The sequence below is a fragment of the Amblyomma maculatum genome, chromosome 10 (assembly GCF_055883805.1).
Source record: "Amblyomma maculatum isolate TAMU_Amacu chromosome 10, ASM5588380v1, whole genome shotgun sequence".
NCBI lineage: Eukaryota > Metazoa > Arthropoda > Arachnida > Ixodida > Ixodidae > Amblyomma > Amblyomma maculatum.
The window spans coordinates 30,926,196-30,943,575 of NC_139353.1; the positions used below are offsets into that span (position 1 = coordinate 30,926,196).

Below are 17,380 nucleotides of genomic sequence, written 5' to 3' on the forward strand. Positions count from 1 at the left end.
CAGCAGCACAGCCGGAGGGGTTGCGGCCTCAAAGGAAAGGGAAAGAGCACGTACGCCGGGGCTGTCGCTAGGGTCGCCGTCTCCTTCTTGAGAACAGAAAAGCCAAAGCCGACGTTGAAGCACCCCATTGCTCCTCCAGTTGGGGTCAACGGCACAGGACGCTAAAGAGCGAGCGATCGCCAACCAGCGCCGTTTGCCGGAAACTCTCCCCGCCCACAGCAGCGTGCAACCGACAAAGGAACAAGCGCCGCTTCCAGATAACGACAAAAGCAAACCCCATATACGCCGGGCGACGGCCAAACATGCAGGGCTGCGGTTCTGGGATGATAGTTTCGCTACAGTGTACAAGAAAATTACAGTTTTCACGTTGTATGGCGATCTTGGGCAAGGAAATGCAGCGTGGGCGAGATTTCTAGTGTTGCGGACATAGCCTCGACATGAACTCGAAAAAAACAACAAAAAGGTAACAATCACGTGAAATGACTGGGTCGAGAATTTCCTATGCCTTTGGTTTGGCGTATTCAAATGCTAAAAAGTTTATTTCGTTTAACGAAAATGCCGGAGACAATGAACTACAGTTGAGAACTGCTGTCCAAATAATTCTGACCCACTATAAAAACCTGGTTAACTAAACTCGATAGTTATTTTTTTTTTATCTAAACAGATATGCACCTGGTTTCAATCAGTACGATTTGTAGGTGACCATTAGCAATGGCGATTTCAGAATTTCGAAAAAGCGACCGTCCGCGGTGCTAATCGTATACATATGTAAAATATCGGTAATTTCCTATATGGGTTCAAAACTCGATGGGTTCAAAACTATATGGGTTCACCCCGCCGGGGTGGCGCAGTGGTTACGGCACTCGACCACTGTTCCCAAGGACGCGGGATCGAATCCCGGCCTCGGCGGCCGCTTTTCGATGGAGGCGAAAAGCAAGGTGCCCGTGTGCTGTGCGATGACAGTGCACGTTAAAGAACCCCAGGTGGTCGAAATTTCCGGAGTCCTCCACTACGGCGTCTCTCATAGCCTGAGTTGCTTTGGGACGGTAAACCCCACAAACCAAACCAAACCAAACCATCAAAACTCGAGCTTTAAATTGCGCCCTAGCGCCAAAATTTGTCGGGACAAAGTTCTGAGGGTAATTCCGTTTTCCTAAATTCTAAAAACTAAAATTTAATTTCCTAGTGGGCAGCCACAATTCCCTAATTGTAGCCAGAAGCCTATTTTTAACAACAGAGTCCTTCAACGCTGGGAAGGATTCTGGTAATAGTTAAATGGTTAATTATTGCAACCTAGTTGCATTATAAGTGGTTACACGATCCGCTTTTTTTCTTTTTTTACATCCACCAACACTTGTGTTAGAAATGCTGTACATTTTTGCCTCAAAAAGCGATTTCTGAAAACTGTGACGGGCTTCGCTAAAACACCTAGTGAAGCATAAAACCTGCAGAGATGCCGTCAGGAGTCACCACTGACGTTGCTGTTGACAACTAGCGCCTCCAGCTTTGGGCGCGGGCGCATCGCCACGCACCAACAACGTTCGTTTCTCTAGCAGCATTTCATTTCTCTAGTAGCATTTCTCTAGCCTGCTAAAACCGCGCTGTTTGCCGCTAGGAGTCGGAACGCAGCAAAGGCGGTTATCGAACTTTGGAGGTGCAATCATGGCCCCTCGGATATACGACAGAGGTCACCACAACGTTGCAGCGGCTGATTATTATTCCACGGATTATAAATGTCACCCTCTCGTGACGGCTATATAGTGATACCGCCAGCGATGGCACCGTTCTTATTTACTTATTACTTTATTATTTTTTTTTTTTTTTTTTTTTTTGCAAACACAAGTTATGTACTGATCGCATGTTCCCCCTGACACTGCATTTCCATGAGTATCTCACATCAGTCGTGCAAGCAGCAGAAGACAGAGTCACATACGTTCATCGCCCTATAAAGGGGCACCGCATCAATAAAACAACCGTTCTGTTTCCCCCTGGCGTCCGACTGATGTACAAGTTTCTTTTCACAAAATTTGACGCACGGTTCGTCAGTCCTAAGACTACTCCAGATTCGTACATCTTACAGAATGAATGAGTGAATAAAAACTTTATCGGCTCTTTAAGAGGTAGTAGCGGTAGAGGACGGACTCTTCGCCTTGAAGTCTGTGTCCTCCTTGGCCGTGGGTGGGCCCCTAGTCCAGGGCTCCACTGAGTCGGGCCACCTCGCTTGCGTGTGCTATGAGTGCCCTTTGGGCCTCTAGCTCGCAGCTTACAGAAAATTAGCGACAGCTAGTTGGCAGGTATGCCGCATGAGTAACAAGGAAATCCGCAAACATAAATGACAAATAAAAGACCGTACTTGACCTCGTGTCTTCCGTGTTCTTCATGTTCGCGCATTTTCCTGTTTATGTACAAGTTCAACAGGTGCTTTCGTCTGGGCGAGTTGGTCAATATTACCAAAAGAGGAATAAACTTGCGCAAAAAAAAGTTGAGGGAGAAAAAGACGTGACGACAGGACAGAGCGCTCTGCCTTGTCGTCACGTCTCTTTCTTCAATATTTTTTTTTTTTTTTGCGCAAGTTTTTTATTTATTTTTTGCTTATACAGAACCCACGAACCAACTCTCCAGCAACGAGTACTTCTAATCCCCGGGTAATGGTATTAACGTAACTCAAAATCAACGCACATTCATGAGGCAGCGATTGTTGCAATCCTGCAATATAGGCGCGAAACACGTACTACAGGCGCAGAAGGACCCTGCTGATAATGCCCGGCATACCGGAGCTTCCACTTGACAAGCACCGCGATTAGATAACGGTTTCAATGTCCACAACTCGAAAGCCGCTATCATTGTACGAATGCGTGTTTAAACGAGGCAATAAAATAAAAAAAAACAGTTTGCGAAATACACCACCAACCGTTGCGTGAACAGCCAATGAACAAAGGATGACCGGTGCAACGCATGCGGCAATATGTAACGTCCTCAACTGTCACGTCCCAGTGTTAGACACGTTATCTCATTCGGCGCTATCAGCTCGCAAGGTCAACAGGCAACGCTTTGCCCGAGTTTCCCGCACGTGTCGCTGCAGTCAGAGGTAGCACCAAATATCTGAATAGCGTTATACAATCGCTAAATTGCAATGTAAAATGATTGAGAGAATGAAGCGTTACATTGTTTGCACTAAGATTTAAGTATGGGCGTTATACCATCGGCATTATTTTAACGCGTTAACTAGAAGTATTAACCCTTGATTAACAGACCGACCAGTGGGTCATTGACCACATTGCATGATGGTTCTGCACGAGCTATCAATGCTCCAATTTCCTAGAAGTGCAGCAAGTAGGACCCTTCTAGGAGGCAGATCGACCTTGGCAGTTTAGGTTCACGAGTAGCGCACTATTTCTTTTTTTTTTTTTTTCTTGTATGCAGCGACATCGCAGATAAAAACATTCAGAGTGAGATAGACTCAAATGTCAACAGAAACGGCGTCGAGCTCTCTAATAATTCGGCACCTGTATCCCCCCTACTTCTACAACGGGTTAAAGAAACACCATAGCAAATGGTCCGAAGAAGACTTAGCGAGCTCTCAGTTCTGCTCCGATTATGGTTCAAGCAACGAGCAGCCTGCAAGTTCAATTAGTGGTCCAAGGTAAGCATACTTCCAACTTAGCTCGCATGCGCCATAGGTTTCAACAACGAATACCGAATTCCAGAAACAGCGAAAGCTCCAGCTTTGGTGGTGGTGGTTTTTTCAGAACATCAACCGAGTGCGAAGTTTTTTCAGCCACACTGAGTATAGAATTTGACAACATAGCTTCCAAAGGGCTCCTCGAGCGAGTTTTCAATGTTGATGGCAAACCAGCTCGAAACGTGCCACCCTCCGCAAATGTGCCGACCATAAAAGCACAAACGTTTGAGAACGCAAGGAACTGTGCAAACTGTAATATGCGCAGACGATCGAGCTGAACACCAACGCTTTTGGCAATATAGTCAGGTTACGAGGCTGGAACGCATACAACATGGACTTCACCGCATACCATATATTAATTGTTGTTTTTTTAATGATTTGCGTTCTTTAAAATTTGGCGTCACTAAATGTTATCGATGTACTTAGGCGAATAGGTCAGTAAGACTTCCAGCAACTGCCGCGCGAACTTGGTAGTGACCACTGATTGCGAGCAATAGGCCCCATAGAAAAACTTACAAATGGGCGTGCCAAATTATCGCAACTAAGAAAGGAGATAATCTAGCACATTTTGTATAGTCATGCCTTTTGCATCTGTTCGTTTTTTTTTTTTTGTTTTTTTTTTCCAACAGGTACGCAGAAACCTGTTTTAGTGCGAAAGGACACCACGACCGAGAAACGACCTTGGATCTAATTGTGCGACTTAATCCTGATTGGCCCATCAGGTCATGACGTCACAGCCCACGTACCCTGGCGCTAGCAATTCAAACACAGATGTGCCTCGCATAAGCCGAACTCAGGCAAAGAAATAATAATAATAAAAAAATAAAACGAGTCTGAGGGGAGTGGATTCGGACCCAGGAATTTCTCGTGTGAAATATGCACATAACATTGTATCGCCCCGCGTGCAGAGTGCAACACACTCTCACGCTGTACATTGCACGTAGTCGTCTCCATAAACTTCCAGCTTTGACCGAAGCTTTCCTAATCACCAGTGCCTAGTTATTGGGTTTAAATAAATGTTTTTTCCTCCTCCTCCTTTCGCACGCCCCACATGATTTCATCACGTTAAAATTCTGCCATTATTTCTTTTTTCATGTCGTGTATAACTATTAAACAAAACTTCTTGTGCGTGCTTTAGAGACAATTTAAATAGCTATATTTTAGTACATGTTACAGCAGGATACTGCATATATTGAAAAAAAAAAGAAAAATCCTCCAAAGCGCCTTCGAGATGATCCCGAAGCAGACATTTATAAGGGTGTATTCTAAACATTGACGACGACTACGGAAGGTGGATTCCTGGCCAAGAAATTGATGGAAATAAGCTGTGTAATGAGCACGTCCGCGAGACTGCTAACCGGGCTCCAGCGATCCGCTGGTCCAGCCAATCATGAGGATCAAACATTTCGTAAAATTATGCCCAAGAGCTTTTTAGAACGCTGTTCCTAGGGTACTGGCATTTTTCAACTAAAATGTCCCTACAAAAGACTGCTTACGCAAAGCAAAAGTTGCAGCCTTAAAATTATGGGCTTTAATGGCTTTCGTCTGTGGCTCTCCTTGCGGTTCCTCGCTCGCAAACGTGTAGTTTCTGCTCGCTTAGTTCACAATCCCTTTTCCGAATTGCGTCTCTAATACTTCAAACATCCTCATTAACACACAGTCCTAAGCTACCAGGGTATGTAGGTACCAATCGTAAGCGACCACCCGACGTAGATATGATACCACGTTCTAGCCATGCCGCACGAACGTACGACATGGCCCAAGAAAAGCGGGCCCGATTCTGCATTCTTCAATAGCTCTAGAACGTTGATTCCTACCACACCTTCCCACCTCAAATGACCAACCCGAGTCGGCAGTTCCTCCCAACCTTGCGACAACATGTGCCATCATTACTTCACACAACCTGCCCACCAATCAGCGCCCGCAGTCATGCCACGTGAACGCACATGATTTTTCGATTACAACGCCAAAAACGGGGCATTTAACGTTATCGTGTTACATTACGAATTCACTACTACTGATCATGGGACACGCTTTTCGACTGGGGCCCATGGTATCAGTTCCAAATAAGCTTTACCAACTGCGTGTATCAAAAGCGTTGGCCAATGCTGTGTGTAGTGGGTCTGGGCTTTCAGTTATCATTGTGGATAGTTTGCTTCGTGGATCCTAAATTGTTGGTTTATAGCGTTTAACGTCCCAAAGTGACACACGCTATGAGGAACGGCTTAGTGGGGGGGGGGGGGGGGGGCTCCGGAAATTTCGAGCACCTGGGGTCATTTAGCGGTGCACTGCAAAGATTGTGTGATGCGAAAAACACCCAGCCGACCTTCACAACGCGCAAGTTTTGAAAGCGAACGAGGCTAAGTTGACGTGACAGATTTTAGAAGCCTGGGCTATCACGATGCCCGATGTACAATGTGTCAGCACGCCTCACCGGGGTAGCGCAGTAGTTAAGGCTACTACTATGCCCAAGAATGCGGGGTCGAATCCCGGTTTCGGCGGCCGCTTTTCGTTGGAGGCGAAGCGCTCGTATGCTGTGCGATGTCAGTGCGCGTGAAAGAACCCCAGGTGGTAGAAATATCCGGAGTCTTGCACTACGGCGTCTCTCATAGCCAGAGTCGCTTTGGGACGTTAACCCCCCCAGCCCCCTCTTCTAATCAACCGACCAACCAACCAATGTGTCAGTACGCCTTCTGCATTCGTAATGAAGAAGGAAATGGACTTCTTACGCATACCTGCAGGGCAATGAAGTGAAGAAAAAAGTTTAGCTGCAAGTAGATGAAGTGAAGAGAAGAAGGTACGCGGAGCTCAATAATTTAGTTGTCAGTACATCATCGTCCTTGTCTGTGGTTTTCTGTGTTGTTGTTTGATCTGCTATGTTTTCCATCATTCTTTAAAGTACACGGCCCTTTTGCCTTCCGCCCGCCTCTGCAGGGATCGAACCCGTGTCCTTGGCACCAGAAGTTGAGCCCCCATAACCACCCAGCCAGCGCGGCAGGAGGATCATTGTTTTAGAAATACTGTTAACGCGAAGGTTAACCGTCTGACTCCAAGAAACATCGTTGTAACGTTAGCAAGGAACCCATAAACTTAATCACCCTCATTATGCGGACATGCCCTCAGATATAGACCCCATGCACCGTAACATCCATGCCATGGAGCAACGGGAGGCACCATTCTGGAGTTCACTATTTTTCCTACTTTAAAACGCGTTGGTTAAGATTTTGCTCCTTACAGCGCCGATGACGGCGGTGCCAGTAAGTGTACTAGTAGAGTATACAATGACTAGTACGCAACTGAGCCAATCAATGAGCTGCCGGCTCAGTTGTGTTAGCCCTATGGCTGCATGGCATGGGGTGGCGCAGACGAGTCACGACTGATCTCCGAGCGGTACCGATTTGACCAAATATTGCCCCTCTTTGTCAGCAGTGGTCTGCATGCAATGTCGCCAACGCCGAACGCATGCGTAAAAATAAAGTGTTCATCAATCAATGAACGTTTCGGTGCTGCCCCGTATGGTCCTCGACCAACGGAACGTTCGTCCGTAAAAGGAGAACGCAGAATGCTTGCTTTCTGATACCAGAGTAGAGAAAACCACCATTTGTAAATGTTGCGCACAGCGGAAAAGGGCACGAGAAAGCGAATATAACACAAGCAACGGCAAAAACGCCGTGAAGCCAACCAAGTCATGAACATCAACCAAGAAAAGAAAGAGCGAAAGTGCACAGAAAAATTGCACAGTGACGGTACAGTGCCCTAGAGTGACGGCGGCGCAGCGTATGTGCGCAGGCTCTTCGTCGCATGTCCCGCTTCGCATCCCTTTGTTGTCATCCTCTGCAGATCGTACTTTTCCTTAGACCAAGCAGATTAAGAAAGAAAACGAGAGAGTAGGTACACAAAAGACACGCGATACGCCATTTTCAGTGCCATGCGACCTACATCCACGGCACGTCACGGAGATCCCCACAAAGCCACACGTGCGGTCGCACGCTCGGACTCTACAAAAACAAACTAAAAAGGGTTGGCCGACCAAGAACTGAGAAAAAGTGAAGCGCGTCAGCAGTTCAGCAAAGAAGTCACGAATCCCACGACGATCGATGGTGAACAACATGCCTACGGTTAACCTTCGCGTAAACATAAAAAAAAAAAAAAAATACACACACTGACCTCGCTATCACGCACTCCCAAAGTCAAAAGCACAGCGTGCCGGCGATCGAGTGCGCCTCCATTGCACTTACGCGCCTCGGTACAAGTCATGCGCCGGTTTCAGGCGCATACATAACAGTGGAAAATTCACCGTACGAAGAATAAGCACGAGCACATATTACAAGCTATGCAAGATAGAATGCACCCAACACTTTGGCAAGTGGGTTACTGAAAACGATGCATGCCGCATAAATGCAAGTATGAAAAAAAAACAAAGGAAGGAAAATCAATCGTTTTCACGGCCGTCCTAAGGGCAACCGTGGAAGAAAACAAGGCGCACTACGCCGCAAATATTCGATCACGTCTTGGATTTCGCAAAACTCAAATTGCGGATGGTTTAGAACTGTGGTGAAGGACAGGGTGGCAATGCCGTGCTGCAGGTGTTTATTTGAGCGATGCGATATCGATAACTACAAAAAAGAGCGCGTTCACCTGCTTGGTCCGGCACTACTTGCGAGCCGGATGAACCTCCCACACGAAAACGCGAACCGGCCTGAGCCAGTAAAATACTTTGGAAGTCGCAACATGAATTGTGGATGCCAACCTCTTCAAATTCAACTCTCGCATTCAGAAAAGCAAACTACACTACCCGCTATCCGAAGCTAGACAACTACCACGCGGCACGACGTCGCACTGCAGAGCTGATGCTTAGTAAAAAGTTTCTGATAAAGCGATGTGCTCTATGACAAGGGTGTAAATCGTAACAGGAACACGGAGCGTTAACGAAATGTTTCGACGGAAATCTAACGTGACATTTGCATCAGCTCACAGGAGAGAGGTGCAGTGAAAGTGCGGAACGATCAGCTGTTCGCCAGCCGAGAGGAAATCCTCACCTCTCGTTCAGCATTGGCTCACTTGAGACCGACACTCCATGAGGACTTCTCGAAGGGCAGCACCGACGAAACGTTCCAACGGTGGATGCGTCGGGTAGTCATACGAGAAAAATTACAATGCGCGGAGTCCCCATCGTCCACAGCCTGAAAAACCTTATCTAGCCGCTTGAGAACACACACATAGTGCAGACATCGCGAGCTGCAAAAACAGGACGCCGCGCACTGCAGCCACTTGCCGCTTTAGGCGCTGCAATCAGCGAAAGCGAGGCAACAAATTACATTTCTTTAAAAATAAATTTGAAGCTTGTGTTATCAACAATGGTGAGCGAAAATATACATTTAAACTTATTTTTATTGCACTTTATTGTACTAATAATAACAAAAATTCATTTTTCAGCTTTCTTGATTGCTCAAAAATAAAAACAAGTAAATTAGTTTTATTATAGTGGTTAACGTTGTTGAAAATGACGCGTTATTTTTGTCGCCAATAAAGTGCGCTGTTAACGCTGGTTGATAATTTGCTGCTTTTTTTCAAGGATGAACATGAACGTCGAAACGGTCGAAACTACCTGGCTTCGAGCAATCAAATCGCCATCACCACTAGCCATTGTCATCAAACAATCCAATCCAAATCCAATCCAATCCAATTAACAGACAAAGGTTGCTCTTTCAATTTGTGTGGTTGTGTGTGGTTGTCGCCGCGTAGGAAAAAAAAAAAAAAAAAAAAAAGAAAGTAGCATTTCATGTGAGCTTTTTGCCGGTGCGCGTTCCGTCTGCGACATCAGCGAGAAGTGCAGCGCCCGCCCGCAACCCGGCGTCAAGTGGTGGGCTGCAGTGCGTTTTTTTTGTGTGTGTCGGCCGAGTGGTAGAAAAAGCACAGCGAAGCGATACGAGAAGCATGGCGGACAATCCCGTCGAGAACGGCGACGCGCTGTCCGAGGCCCAGGAGAACGGCGATCATCCGCACGACTCGACGACCGAACTGCTGGACGAGAGCTTGGGCGACGAGCACAGCCTGGATGATCCCGAGCTCGAGGCCATCAAGGCCCGCGTACGCGAGATGGAAGAGGAGGCCGAAAAGCTCAAACAGATGCAGAGCGAGGTCGAGAAGCAGATGAGCATTAGCCCGCCGGGAGGCTCGCTAGGCCTAACTCTGGAAGAAAAGATCGAAGTGGACGCGCGCTCCATTTACGTAGGCAACGTTGACTACGGAGCCACGGCCGAAGAACTGGAGCAGCACTTCCACGGCTGCGGCTCCATTAACCGGGTGACCATCCTGTGCGACAAGTTCTCGGGCCACCCGAAGGGATTCGCCTACATCGAGTTCACGGACAAGGACTCGATACAGACGGCTATGGCGCTGGACGAGTCGCTCTTCCGTGGCCGCCAGATCAAGGTGATGACCAAGCGCACCAACCGACCCGGCATTAGCTCAACGAACAGGCCGCCCCGGGGCCGATTCCGGCGGCCCGGCCGCGGCATGTACTACGGCGGCGGCGGTGGTGGCTACCGCTTTCCCCGGCGAGCCTACAGGCCGCGCCGGGCGACGTGGTTCTACCCATACTAGACCGCGAACGCGCGCATCTTCGGACGACCCTTGAATTTTTTTTTTTTATTCCTTTTCCTGCTCACCCCGCGCGTCTTCCTTTGTCTGTTGTTCGTCTTGTTTCACCCCCTTTCCAATTCGGTCAGTACGCAGCTGATTGTGCCAGTGCACTGAAACGGTGGTTGTCACTGGACCGGCCTTGCGATACCAAATTCCCAGCGTCGGAATTCTTAAATGACCACCGCTTCCGTGTCCTGGTTAGATCAGCTGCTTCGGTAAAAAGAAAAAGAAAGCCTTCCTGCGCTTAGCAGAAATTGTCTCGCCGAAATGCTGCTGTGAAGTATTCTTGGGCAGTGGTGCGGGAAACGCGCATGCCCTCCTTGGGTCGGAGGAGGTAAAAATGCAGGACTATCTCGCCATTGTTGGGTGGTGGGTTAAAAGCTTCTAACATTCTTTGTTTTCGTTTTTATGCGTGAAAATGGGTGCCAGCGACTCGCATTGCCGCGTTAGCTTCCAGCTGATGTTCTTCATGTGAATGCCATTTCAGGGAGGTCTGTTTGACGCTTAATGCCTACCATCAGAAGGAAAGCAGTCATCTCGTCAATGTTATTAGATATTTTTTTTTTTTTTTTTTTTTTTTTTTTAGGCGAGGCAAGGAAGACCTCATTCTGCAGAGTCCATGAAAACGTTAATTGTAGCCAGGCAGGTTTGTTTGGTACCTTGTTATAGTTGTGTTTCACATTTGCTCGTTTGGGCATTTCTTTCTGCTTGCTTTCTGGCTTTGCTTTGTTTCCTGCCGTTTTTTGGATTTTGTGTTCACATTTGGCCTGCACAGTTAAAGGGAGACTGGGAAATGTGGGGGGAGAGGGGAGAGCTTCCTTGTTCTGTTTATGTTGCTTGTAAACCATTCCTATGCCGCTGCAGGAGAGTGACAGTAGTACATTAAGGGGAGTTGGGCAAGGAAACGCGAGGTGACTGAAGGTGGTGCAGTTCAGCACATGAAACTAATTTAGGCAATGACTAGTGCCTAGTCTCTTAAAATCACGAGGAACCCAAACAAGAAAAAAAAGCCCTGCCTAGTCATGCAGTGGAAGGAGGAGCTAAGTGTGATGTTAGCTGAAAATGTTTTCATCATTTATGGGTGTCTAGCAGTTGAAAAGCTGCCTACTCATTTTATTTCGGTCATTTGTTAGATGAAAAATAGAAAGGCATGGCATTGGTTCCTGCAATCATATTTGTGTGTGCTTACATCGATGTGCATTTTTGTTTTGCCTGCCAGAGGTATAGATCAAGGTGCTCTTCAATCAGTTTTCATCTTATTTTTTTGTTCTTCACTGTTCCCTTTTCGCTTTTTTACACATCAGCTTCAAATCAGTTGAGTGTGCCTCGACCATTTGTTCTTTCACCATTAAGTGTGCACGGGACAGCAACCTTTTTCAAATTTTTGAAAAGAGCAATATGGATGTTTTTGCTGAAGGACAATGCTGAAAAAAGAAGAGTATACCAAAATTGCCCAAAAGAAGAGTCCTTACAATCCACAAGTGAAAAAAAAAAAAAAAATTATCATTCATCTTTCAAAAATAAAAAAAAATGTTTCTGTACACAACACTAACCTTTGGTCACTGTGTTTCCAAAAATGTTTACAAGACTGACCGTGTTTGTTTTAGTAGGGTAGAATAGTAGTATTGCATTTTATATTTCATAACGTGTAATACATGCAGGCCGTACATGATACATGATTGGTGGCACTGCGCATGTGCACAGTTTGCCATGACTGCAGGTGTGCATACAATTTCTGCGATAAAGAGATAGATTGAGGGAACCCCATACTGTCATTTTTCCTTTCAGTTACCAGCATTGTTTCCAGCAACAAGTCCCTTATCAAAGATAAGTTGGCATCCGCATGCTCTGCACGATAAGCAGAAAGGCTGCTGTTCTGCTTTCATACTCTTGTGTGGTCACAATGGTGGTGATGTAGTCATCACTTCGTCTTTTTTACATGGTAACTGCCAGGCAGCGGTGCGCATTCTGAAAGGTAGTTACTTTTTCCCATTCACTGCTAGAGGCAGTCTGACATTCGACATAGCTGTTGCAGTTTATTTGGTGCAAAACCACTTAAATTTTAATATTACCGGATACTTTTACACTACTTCAAAGCCGGCGAATGCAGGAAACGACAGCAGTTGGGTTTGGATGCAGGCAGACTTCACAATGTTTGGCGTGCACACCTGTGCACAGAATATGTTCAGGTGTAGAGTGGGAGGGGATTATACTCGACCCCATCTCATTGTAGCTCTTTTGCTACGACAGCACCTGCGGCATATTGGGTCCCACTGTCCTGCTTGGCTGCATTGAGCTCAATGCGCGGGTGGGCGGTTGTGATGAGAAAACTGCCGTTGTCGCACAGAAAAGTTCAGCACATTCGGTGGTCTACGAAGATGGTGCCAGAGAACGTTGCAGAAAGGAATCCGAGTTTCATTAAAGTGTATTTTGTTTCATGAACCATCTTACGAGAAACTCGGCTCGCTGATGGGAGTCGAATGCTTTAGGGTAACGAACGCAGACAATTCCTCCTTGATTCGTTAGCCTCGGCACTCGGAATTGCTAATATTTTCCTGACACTCGGGATGATTTACTTCCAGCTTCAGCAAAGCTGCATTCCTCCAATCTACAAGGAAAGGTGGAAAATGGAAGAAAGGGAGTCTTGATGCCATGCATGCAGTATCAATTAAAATCGTTGCGAATGTTTTAATTCGTGCCAGCATCTACAGAGTTTTCTTTCATTTGTGCTGGCAGCAGTGGGGATGGGATTTATTGCCTTGGTGGAAGAATATGGCGACAGAAGCAAGTTTTTCGTTAGAAGCTAGGGAGGCGACCTTTGCTGCTCTCCAGACTTCCCTTTGATAGTCTAGCCTGTGGGACTGCAAAATCTCCCAACAGAGTCTAAAGAAACATTCGACAGAAATCTGTCGGTTGGTAAGGAGAAAGGTGAATGACTCCAACCAAGTTATTTTACGGAAATGCACGAGAGGAACCGAGGCAGTTATGAAACGTGTATTTCCCTAAAAGGTCTTTGTTGGCGCTATTTAATCTTTCCCTTAAACTGAAATCTTTGAAGTACGGGCTCTCGGCCAGCATGTTCATCATGGCTTTTACTATTTCATTCTTTTATTGGGGCAAATTAGTGCTAGTCAATATTCAGTGGCAATCTTACCTAGGTGTTTGAGCTGACTCTCTTCTTTATGCAGCGGTGTGAACGCATATTTATCAACAAACACCTGCTAATTTCATCTGCATGAGAGGTCCAGCTGGATGGCAGCATTGTAGCTGTCTGTAAGGGGTTTGGTTTGGGAAGGGCTTTTCTGTAAGTCAGCTCCGTAAACATCAGCCACGTTTTGGCGGACCTGACTTATTTGCTTTGAATGAAAAAGGTAGTTATATTACAAGGACTTGTGGCATGATCTGAGGGTCTGGTAGGGTCTTGAAATGAAAGGAATTCCTGAACCTAGAGATAAACCAAGGATGCTTATGGTTTGAGGGAAATGCATTCATTTCTACTATCTTATATACTGACAAGGTTATAATAGAGGTAGGGCTTTTTTTGTATGTTAGGCTGACTCTATGGAGTGTTGATTACAGAATGAAATTTTTTTCTTGAGAATATATATTTTTGGTGAATGAGTTACTGCCATTCTTCAGCAATTTAGCAATCCTTTTTATTCAACAGTTATCTCGAAGTTTTTTTAACGTGAATGGTTAATTTGCCAGTAGTTCTGGTACACATGATAAATCTTGGAACTATCCTTGTAGAAGAAATAGCTTTTATCATTAAAATAGGTTGCCATGCTGTATCGAATCAGAGAGCAGAACATCACGTAATCTACTTTTCGATGGCAGCTATGGAACTTCTCAATTGTCACGGTAGCTAGGACGTGATATTTTCTGCAATGCAGATCTGCAATTTCATGCCTGTGTCTACGTGCAGGTAATAAACCTGCTTGACTGAGTTGGCTTCTTTTTAATTGTCAACATTCACTGAGCATTAACTCGCATTAAGCAGTAAGCTAACTATGCTGTTCATGCAAAGTCTACTAAGCTTTTTTGGCTAAAGCCGTGTGAAAAACAGAATTCGGCTTAAATTTATCGTCTAGTTATGGTTTCAACCTAAATGTCCAAACTTTGGTCATAAAGAAAGCTAACAGTAGTTGGTCGTGATGTAGATTGATTTCATTAAGCTTCTTAGACAGTCGCTTTCAATAATTTTCACCTTTGTTTTTTTTCTTTGTAGTAAAAAAAAAACCCTTAGGTGAAATTTATCCTTGAGTAAGACGACTTCTACTTACGTAACAGCAAGATGCCATCTCATCGAGTTGTCAACCTGCTTCTAGTTCGCTCTTATTATTTCTTTGTGAAATAAAATGAATAAATAACCACATAAACTTGCAAACATAACTTTGCAAAAATATGTTTTGCAGGTCATTTTTTCTGTTGCTGGTATACCAGTGGAATTTGCCTTAAGAGAAGTCTTCACGCTCGTATATCGAGTGTAGCATAATTCTACTCAATTCGACTACCTTAATTTGTGCTCTCCATTATGAATACAAAAAAAAATGTAGCAGTAACCAATTTTCAGTGCAGCCGATGCACTGGGAAGCACATCATTATGCAATAAATAAACACCGAAATGCCAGTTTATTACATTATAAATGGTGTATTTAAAAGGCTGCACTTTGAATCCTCTTGTTCAAAACAACTTGTTGCTCTGTTGTTTTTTTATATTGAGAAAATCTTGCAACGTTTTCATTACCTGCTGTGGGTATGTTCTGCCTTTTAGGTTACATTCTTCGATGCTTTCGAATCGAACTGCTACCTAGCCCTTGGCTGGGTAGCGATACTTGTGCTCTTCATCTACACAGACAAAACAGTGGTACACCCATGGAGCAGTCTTTGTGTGCAGCTATCTGTCGAACTCTTAAAGGACTATAGGCACCGCATTTTGGTGGCATACTTCTTTTTAATGATGCGTAAGTCATTCCTGTATATCGATCCGCACGCAGTTTTCGTCTACGACAGCTGAGTAATTAATAATTGAATTTCGCTTTCTTGCCAGTTTCGGTTTCAATATCCGAGAAATAGCTATGACGTCACAACCATGTATTGATGCACGGCACGAAAAAAAAAAGCAATATAATCGCTGATTCTTCGCTTCTAGAGATTTCTGCTCTTGAGGCAGGCTGGCGTTATCATTGTAGTGAATTCAAATGGCGCAATGATTATATTGCTATATTTTCATCCCCCGCGTGACCTAGACTTGACTGTTACGTCACAGCTATCTCTCAGATGTTGAAACCGAAACAGGTGAGAAAAGTAATTTGATTGTAATCTATTCAGCAGTCATAGGCGAATATGCCGTAGTGATTCGTGTACAGTAATGTCCTATGCATCATTACAAAGGAGAAAACACGAACCCCAAAATTGTGTGTCTATACTCTTTTAAACAGCTTGTTATTTTTCGCTAAGTGATGTCACCAATGTGCTGTCTGTTTATGCAAGTGCACATGTAAGTTTTGACTCGGTGCACTGAAGCTGCAGGGAAAGATCATTTCCTAATGCACGCCAAGTGTCTAAATTTGCTGGTTTCTAAACGATACTTAGTGGCATAGCTTCTAAGCAAATTTACTGGGCCTTGAGAGTGTACTGTTGTCAAGCAGGTTATCAAGCAGGATTTCGGAAAGGGTTCTGTACTATTGATGATATCCATACCATCAACCAGGTGATAGAAAAATGCTCGGAATATAACCAGCCCTTATACACAGCATTCATTGATTACGAAAAAGCATTTGACATCAATAGAAACCTCAACGGTCATGCAGGCATTGCGAAATCAAGGTGTAGATGAGCCGTACGTACGGGAAAGTGCTCTAATATATATATACAGTGTTCTGCAACTTTATTGGAACCGTCTTGGAATACTTTTCCGCCACACTGTATAGAGGCTGCACAGCAACCATAGTTATAAAGAAAGGTGTTAGGCAAGGAGGCACAGTCTCCCCAGTATTATTCACAGCCTGCTTAGAATTATTCAGAGACTTTGAATGGGAGCAGTTAGGGATAAGAGTAGATGGAGAATGCCTCAGTAATCTGCAATTTGCTGATGACATTGCCTTGCTAAGTAACTCTGAGGATGAACTGCAAAGAATGATTGATGACCTAGACAGCAAAAGTAGAAATGTAGGCTTAAAAATCAATGTGAAGAATTCTAAGGTAATATTCAACAGCCTAGGGAAGGAGCAGCAGTTTATGTTAGGTAGCGGAGCACTGGAAGTAGTAGGCGAATATGTCTACTTAGAACAGGTAGTAAGCGCAGATCTGGACCACGAGAGGGAAATAACAGGGAGAGTAAGATTGGGATGGAGTGCATTTGGCAAGCACTCGCAGATTATGACTAGCAGTTTACTGGCGTCGCTCAAGAGGAAAGTGTACAACAGTTGCGTCTTACCTATATGGGGCTGAAACGTGGAGGCCAGCAAAAGGGGTTCTACTTAAGTTGAGGACAACACAGAGGGCTATGGAAAGAAAAACGGTAGGGGAAAAAGCAAGAGAGTTCCAGAAACCCATCTACCTCTGCTTTATTGATTATGCAAAAGCGTTTGACTGCGTAGATCACAGCAGATTGTGGCAAGCTCTCCAAGAGATGGGAGTTCCAATTCACCTCATCTGTCTCCTCAGGAACCTGTATGAAGGGCAAGAGGCCACTGGGCATGGGAGAGTCAGAACTGGGCATGGTCTTACTGACTGGTTTCCGATCGAGAAAGGAGTGAGGCAAGGCTGCATACTGTCGCCCTGCCTATTTAACCTATATGCAGAGTGCATCATGAGGAAGGCCGGTCTGGACGAGTCTTCAGCTGGAGTGAAGATTGCTGGAAAACGTATCAACAACCTTAGATATGCAGATGATACCGTTTTAATGGCAGAAAGTGAAGTGGAACTCGAGAGACTTCTGATGCGCGTACAAGAAGAGAGTGAGAAGTTTGGGCTTAAACTGAACATTAAAAAGACAAAGATCATGGCGTCTTGCCCTATCAAGTCCTGGAGCATCAATGGACAAGAAGT

General features: G+C 45.2%; 2 protein-coding genes across 2 annotated transcripts in view; one reads left to right on the forward strand and one right to left on the reverse strand.

Annotated features, from left to right (window-relative positions):
- The window catches only part of Lpin (phosphatidate phosphatase LPIN), an 89,122-nt gene extending 80,191 nt beyond the window's left edge, over positions 1-8,931 (reverse strand). Inside the window, exon 1 of the mRNA XM_084582381.1 lies at positions 8,722-8,931. The gene's annotated coding sequence lies outside the window, so the exon portion shown is untranslated. The remainder of the gene's footprint in view (positions 1-8,721) is intronic.
- A 465-nt stretch (positions 8,932-9,396) lies between these two features.
- Positions 9,397-11,830, forward strand: Pabp2 (poly(A) binding protein nuclear 1). Its single transcript, XM_084582384.1, has one exon. The coding sequence runs from the start codon at positions 9,620-9,622 to the stop codon at positions 10,286-10,288; it is 669 nt and encodes a 222-aa protein (XP_084438510.1). The 5' UTR covers positions 9,397-9,619; the 3' UTR covers positions 10,289-11,830.
- Positions 11,831-17,380: the final 5,550 nt, after the last annotated feature.

Bases quoted from the DNA above. Each gene is read 5' to 3' on its own strand.
- Pabp2 (XM_084582384.1), top strand. From the start codon at position 9,620: ATGGCGGACAATCCCGTCGAGAACGGCGACGCGCTGTCCGAGGCCCAG.